Source organism: Lolium rigidum, chromosome 4 (assembly GCF_022539505.1).
Source record: "Lolium rigidum isolate FL_2022 chromosome 4, APGP_CSIRO_Lrig_0.1, whole genome shotgun sequence".
NCBI classification, from domain to species: domain Eukaryota; kingdom Viridiplantae; phylum Streptophyta; class Magnoliopsida; order Poales; family Poaceae; genus Lolium; species Lolium rigidum.
Window position 1 is genome coordinate 233,454,957 of NC_061511.1, and position 6,678 is coordinate 233,461,634.

At 51.3% G+C, this 6,678-nt stretch overlaps 1 protein-coding gene across 1 annotated transcript; it reads left to right on the forward strand.

The window, feature by feature from the left end:
• The first annotated feature begins 2,383 nt into the window (after positions 1 to 2,383).
• LOC124648421 (probable LRR receptor-like serine/threonine-protein kinase At1g05700) lies at positions 2,384 to 6,473 on the forward strand. The gene is made up of 13 exons (XM_047188193.1): positions 2,384 to 2,477; positions 2,567 to 3,122; positions 3,228 to 3,715; positions 3,790 to 3,928; positions 4,055 to 4,126; positions 4,237 to 4,308; positions 4,389 to 4,469; positions 4,612 to 4,772; positions 4,874 to 5,118; positions 5,236 to 5,362; positions 5,541 to 5,609; positions 5,685 to 5,877; positions 5,966 to 6,473. The coding sequence occupies exons 1-13, from the start codon at positions 2,384 to 2,386 to the stop codon at positions 6,471 to 6,473; spliced, it is 2,805 nt and encodes a 934-aa protein (XP_047044149.1).
• The last annotated feature ends 205 nt before the right edge of the window (positions 6,474 to 6,678 follow it).

Consider the following 6,678-nt stretch of genomic DNA (forward strand, 5'->3'; position numbering starts at 1 on the left):
CGCGTTGTCGGCGATAGAATTGGTTGTTCCCTCCATTAATTTCGTTTTCCCTCCAAAATGCGCCGCATAGAACCATTTTCCCCGCCGAATTTCGGAAGACCTACTGCCATTCTCCCCCACAGTTGCAGCTCCTCCTCTTCCCTTCCACCACCATGCCGTCGAAGAAGCTCGCCGCTGATTGCGCGCCGAAGGCGAGAAAGCCGCGGGCGCCAAAACAGAGGCCGAGGGGCATCTCAAACGCGGAGTGGACGGCGGATGTGGAGCGGCGGCGGAACGAAACTCGCGGCCGGTCGGAGAGGGAGAAGAAGTGCAACGTGAAGAGGGTGGCGGCAGCGTCTGAGGAACAGGCGAGGCTGATGTCCATATCTTTGGCCAGCCGCGCATCGCCCAATTCTCCGGGCCATGGCCGACCCAAGGTATGATCACCTCTCCTTCCTTCTCGCCGGCGTCGCCGGCCACGGCCATGTTCCATGACACCTACGCTTCCGGCGTGGCCGGGTTCACGCCATCACCACCGGCGTACAACGGTGCGATGTACGAGGGCATCTCGCCTGCCCTGAGACGTGGGCCGCTCTCCTTCTCCAACCCCGGGATGCCGCCGCCGAATGAGCTTGTGATGCACGAGATGATCACGTCGGGCTCCATGGCCGCCAAGTCGAGCCCGAGTTTCACACAAGAGAAGTCAAGGGCGACGGAGGTCGTCGCGTCGCGGGGCGGCTTCAACTTGAACCTCGACCAGGATGATCACCACGATGAGTACGACGGTACCCAATACGTCGATGAAGAAGATGAGCAGACGTACGTCGACCAGGACGTCGACGAAGAGGAAGCGCCTGAAGCCGCGAAGGCACTGTCCAAGGGGAGGAAGAAGAGAAGGAAGAAGAACTCGCCACCAGCCGAGCCACGGATCAAATGGACGGGGAAAGAAGAGGAGTGCCTCGCCGAAGCTTGGAAGACGGTGTCCATGAACGGCATCATCGGCGCCAATGAGAACTACGACACGTACTGGCAGCGTGTCAAGGTGGCGTTCGACGAGCGCAAACTCGTCGATCCATACTTCAACAAGACGGTGATGGAACGTACCGACAAGGCAATGGGCACCCATTGGGGGATCATCCAGGCGGCGTGCAGCAAGTGGCACGGCATACAGGAGGAGATCGACAGACATGAAATATCCGGCGAGGACTTTGAAGCAAAGGTATACTCACTCGCCGTGGCTCCTCCGTCGACCCTACATCGCCGAGGTTTAATCTTGAATCGCTGGACTTTTGCAGGTGCGCCAGGCGTTCACCATGTACGCTGACGACAACGACGGCCAGATGTTCAAGTACCTCAACGTGTTCGCCCGCATCGCGGAGTGCGACAAGTGGAAGGCGGTGCGCAAGAATCTCGCCAACAACAAGGGCGAGCAGTACAACCCCGACGATCCAGCACCTGCCGCATCGGCGGGCCACCCCGAGCTCGGCCAGAAGAAGCTGAAAGAGCAGAAGAAGGCCGGCCATCCAGTCGACAAGTTGCAGGCGTACTTCGACAAGTGCTAGGCCGACGCGAGGACGCACGCCGCCGGAAGGGACTACAAGCACGACGTGCGGTGGAAGACGATGCTCGCCAACAAGGGCGTCCAGCAGGTTGCCTTGCTCAAGGAAACTTCCGCGGCGAAGAAGAGGAACACCGACCTGGCTTTCCTGATCGGCGGCAACGACGCCAACATGGACGAGGAGCCGAGGGCTTGGTACGACGCCCATCACCAAGAAGTCCTCCGGCCTCCGTCGGCTCCTTCGTCCTCCGCTTCGACGTCTACTCCCGCCGCTTTGACAACTGCAGACGCCGATGCTTCGCCGGCCGATGCCGCGCCAGACGCCGATGCTTCGCCGCCCGATGCCGCACCAGACGCCGTTGCTCTGGACGGGACCGCCGATGAGCCTGTAATCATCTAGTTTCGATCGCCGAAATGTGGCTGATCCGATCGCCGGACTTTGGCGATTTTTGTGTGTAACAGAAAGACAATATTTTGAATCTATCGCCGCTGATGGTCGAATGCCGGGGGTGCGACTGAGAAAATATTGCTCCCCACGCCATTTTTACATCCAGTCCGGCGTTTCTGATATCCGGATTTTCGCCCGGAGGCTTGAACGGCTGGAGATGCTCTAACCAGCCGGAAAGCAAATCCACCCTAGCCCATGTGACCCGAACGGTTGGAGTCAGAGGTACGGAGCCGTGCATTTTCTGTACTGGAGACGTAGAGATGCCGATGTGCAGCCGACGTGGTTAATCTAATCACCGCGCTGTTGATTGAAAAATAGCATCACTACACTGAGGCATTGAACGCTTAAAGTCAAATGTACTCGCATGTTATGATCCACTGACTTCTCAGGCATGTGCAATGGAGCAATCAGCGGCGGCAAGTCCATGGCTGCTGCTTCTCTGCCTGGCCGCCGCTGTCACCGGCGGCGCTCGCGCCCAGACTGACAGCAAAGGTATGCACAAAATCAGCTCAGTGAAGATCACAATGTCCGGCGCGCGCGACTAATAGTTTCCGTGCGCGAACACACGCATAATACTCCAGGTTTTATCAGTATAGACTGTGGGCTACCGGGGAAGGCGAGCTACGAGGACTCCACCACCAAGCTCTCCTACGTCCCGGACGCCGGCTTCACCGACGTCGCCAGCGCCGGCACCAGCCAAAACATCTCGGCCAACCACATCACGCCCCAGCTCTCGCGGCGCTACCACGACGTGCGCAGCTTCCCGGACGGCACGCGCAACTGCTACACACTCCGCTCCCTCGTGTCCGGGCGCAAGTATCTCCTCCGCGCTGCGTTCTTGTATGGCGACTACGACGGCCTCGGCAGGCCGCCCATCTTCGACCTCCACATCGGCGTCAACTACTGGAAGACCGTCAACGTCTCCGACGCCAGCGTCGAGGTCACCGCGGAGGCTGTGGTGGTGGTGCCGGATGACTTCGTGCAGGTCTGCCTGGTGAACACCGGCGGAGGGACGCCGTTCGTGTCGGCGCTGGAGTTGAGGCCGCTCAAGATGAAGGCCTACCCGCAGGCCAACGTGACGCAGGGCCTCGTCCTCGACTACAGGCTCAACGTCGGCCCCGCAACCGGCATCGTCAGGTGAGCGAAAAGGAACTCCAGTTGTTTCATTTCCTCTGTTTAATTTGTTTCCATCCTAAATGTCACTAAGTGAAACACACAACACAAACTGGGTTGGCGAATCAGGTACCCTGAAGATCCACATGACAGAATATGGACCGCTTGGGCGGACCCGAAAGAGTGGAATGAGATATCGACGACAAAGACGGTGCAGAGCGACTACGACGACTTCGAGGTGCCAAAGGTGGTGATGCAGACGGCGGTCACGCCTTTGAACCGCTCCACGAACCTGGAGATCTACTGGGACCCCGTGCCACCGGCTCACGATCCGTCGCCGGGACACTTCATCATCATGCATTTCTCCGAGCTGCAGATCCTCCCTAGGAACGCCCTCCGCGAGTTCTACCTCAGCATCAATAGCGTCAAGTTGTCCGATGATGTTAGGCTATTCTACCTTGGGGTCGGGGTCCTATCTAATGAAAGCCCCTACCGGGACAGCCACTACAACATCTCCATAGTCGCCACCGCCAACTCTACGCTGCCGCCCGTCATCAACGCCCTTGAGTTGTTCTTTGCCATGTCCACCAGCAACCTTGCCACGGACTCCCGGGACGGTAAGCACATTTTCTTTAGGCCACTAAAAGCAGATCGTCCGCCCTACTGAAAAACTGGGTGCGGTTCACTCCAGTATCGGCCGTCACGGTGATCAAGGCGAAGCATCACGTGAAGAAGAACTGGATGGGTGACCCCTGCGCCCCAAAGACTATGGCATGGGAAAGGTTGACGTGCAGCTACACCATTGCCAGCCCACCAAGGATTACAAGCCTGTGAGTTTTTCAGATATATACATTACTATACTGATTTATCACCTATACTAATTGTTGAGTAGGAATTATCATGTGAATTATATGCATATGCAATTACGTGATCAGCTGGATATTTGCTCTGTGTAGAAACATGTCCAATAGTGGCTTGAGCGGTGATATATCGCCTTCTTTTGCGAATCTCAAGGCTCTCCAGTACTTGTATGTTCCGTGGCCTGGATCTAATTTGACCTTTGTTCGTAGTTTAGAGCGACAAAATGTGGTACATATAAAGAGTACTAATACTAGTCCATATCTTGCACTCTTTGTAGGGACCTGTCAAACAACAACTTGACGGGCACAATTCCAGATGCCCTATCGCAGTTACCTTTGTTGATATTTTTGTAAGTCAGGTAGCTGCTATCTAATTGCGTTTTCTCCTTGCATTACTCTGACTCACGCAAATGGTATTTCCTTCCTTTAGAGATTTGTCAGGCAATCACCTCAGCGGACCAATTCCCTCGGGTTTTCTCAAAAGAATTCAAGATGGTTCCCTAAATCTAAGGTCGTTTCTAATTTACAAACTGATTACTATAGTTAATATATTATTTAGAAAATGAAAACCAAGGTACCCTCTAGTTCTTATAAAAAGATCTATGATACTAAATAAAGTTCACTAAGGAGCTTGTGTAACCATTTTTTTGTAGATACGGCAACAACTCAAACCTTTGCACCAATAGTAGTTCATGTCATCCTGCTAAAACGAAGAGCAAGCTGGCCATCTACGTTGTTGTCCCTATAGTTGTCATTGTGCTGTTGGTATCACTGACAATAACACTCTTATGCTTCCTGAGACGAAAAAATCCAGGTGAATCTCTTTGTCATGAGCTCATCGATTATCAGATACATGTTTCGACATCCAAAGAAACTACTAATGTTAGTCATTATTCCACTCGTCCTATACAAAAGGATCAATGAACAACTCCATAAACCCGCGGAATGAAACAACAAATGATGACCATAGTTCACTTGAACTTGAGACTCGTCGGTTCACGTACATCGAGATCAGGAAGATAACCAACAACCTCCAACGGGTGTTGGGCAAGGGAGGGTTCGGCTATGTCTACGATGGCTTCCTGGACGACGGCACTGAAGTGGCGGTGAAGATACGATCACAGTGTTCCAATCAAGGTGACAAGGAATTTCTAGCGGAGGTAGAGTTTCTTGATGTGCAATTAAATTTCACCAGAATTTTGGAAATAAATAAAATTTTCACAAATTTTTTATTTATAAATGATATTTATAGAGTCAATTCTTAATCACTTGTTCAGGTTCATATCTTAACCCGAATTCATCATAAGAATCTTGTCTCCATGATCGGTTACTGCAAAGATGGGGAGCACATGGCACTTGTTTACGAGTTCATGTCGGAGGGAACCCTACAAGATCACATTGCAGGTACTTTTTTTGTTGTTGAAATGCACATAAGTTGTTTAAAACATAAATTCGATGACTTTAAGCTGATTGGTGCCATGTAATTCGAGGACTTCAAACTGACAACATGAAACTGTAATGCATCTATTGATAATTTGAACAATGCATTAGTCTGAAATTCACGATGTTGGTTTATCTGCAGGAAGAGAACCCAATGGAGTATGCTTGCGCTGGAAGCAAAGACTTCGAATAGCTGTTGAGTCTGCTCAAGGTAAGCACTTGATGTAGAGCAGGGAGATGTATCGGCTAAATGCTTTTCTCATAATCTTAAGTATCGCGGGTGCAGGACTAGAGTACCTACACAAGGGGTGCAACCCACCTTTGATTCACAGGGATGTAAAGGCCACCAACATCCTTTTGAACTCGAGGCTGGAGGCTAAGATTGCAGATTTCGGATTGTCCAAGGCTTTCAATCGTGATAATGAAACCCATGTGTCCACAAACGCAGTTGTTGGCACACTTGGATACATGGATCCTGAGTATGTCTATCCTTCTACTTACTCCCCTAAAGCTTTTCTATAGTTTACCATGCTATGAATATTGAGTGAACCCAAAATGTTTGTTCAGGTATCAAACGCTAGGGAGGCCGACCACCAAGAGTGACGTGTACAGCTTCGGCATCGTGCTGCTAGTGCTTGTCTCGGGAAAGCCACCCACCCTAAATAGCACAAATACCATGAGTATCATTGATTGGGTGCAACAACGGCTAGCACGAGGCAACATTGAGGGTGTGGTGGATGTGCGCATGCATGGTGACCACGACATCAATAGTATGTGGAAGGTCGCTGACATCGCACTCAAGTGTACCGCAAAGGCCTCGTCACATCGTCCCACCATGACCGATGTTGTAGCGCAGCTACAGGAGTGCCTCAATCTAGAGGAGGACCGCGATGATGGCGTCAGAAATGACGGATTCTACACTAGCACCAATAGCGACGCCCTAGACTTGAGATATGATGCTTACACTACTAACCGTTCCATAAGCATGAGCGGGAGAGGGAGCAACACTACACTTGAGGTGGAGCATAATTTTGGGAGGGTGCCGACAATGGATATAGGCCCTGCTACCCGATAGGAATTCTTATTCATGAACCAATGCCAACTTAATTTTAAGAGTTTTCATGAGAATTCTCTTTATAATCAGTTTAGTAATGTTACGGAACTAAGTATTCATTAGTTAATTGTTTTATGGCCCTTTCCTTCAAACCAACTATTTTAGTTGCTAAATGTAAGTCGGTACATTTCTTGAAATCAAAATAAATAATACTTGATGCATGATC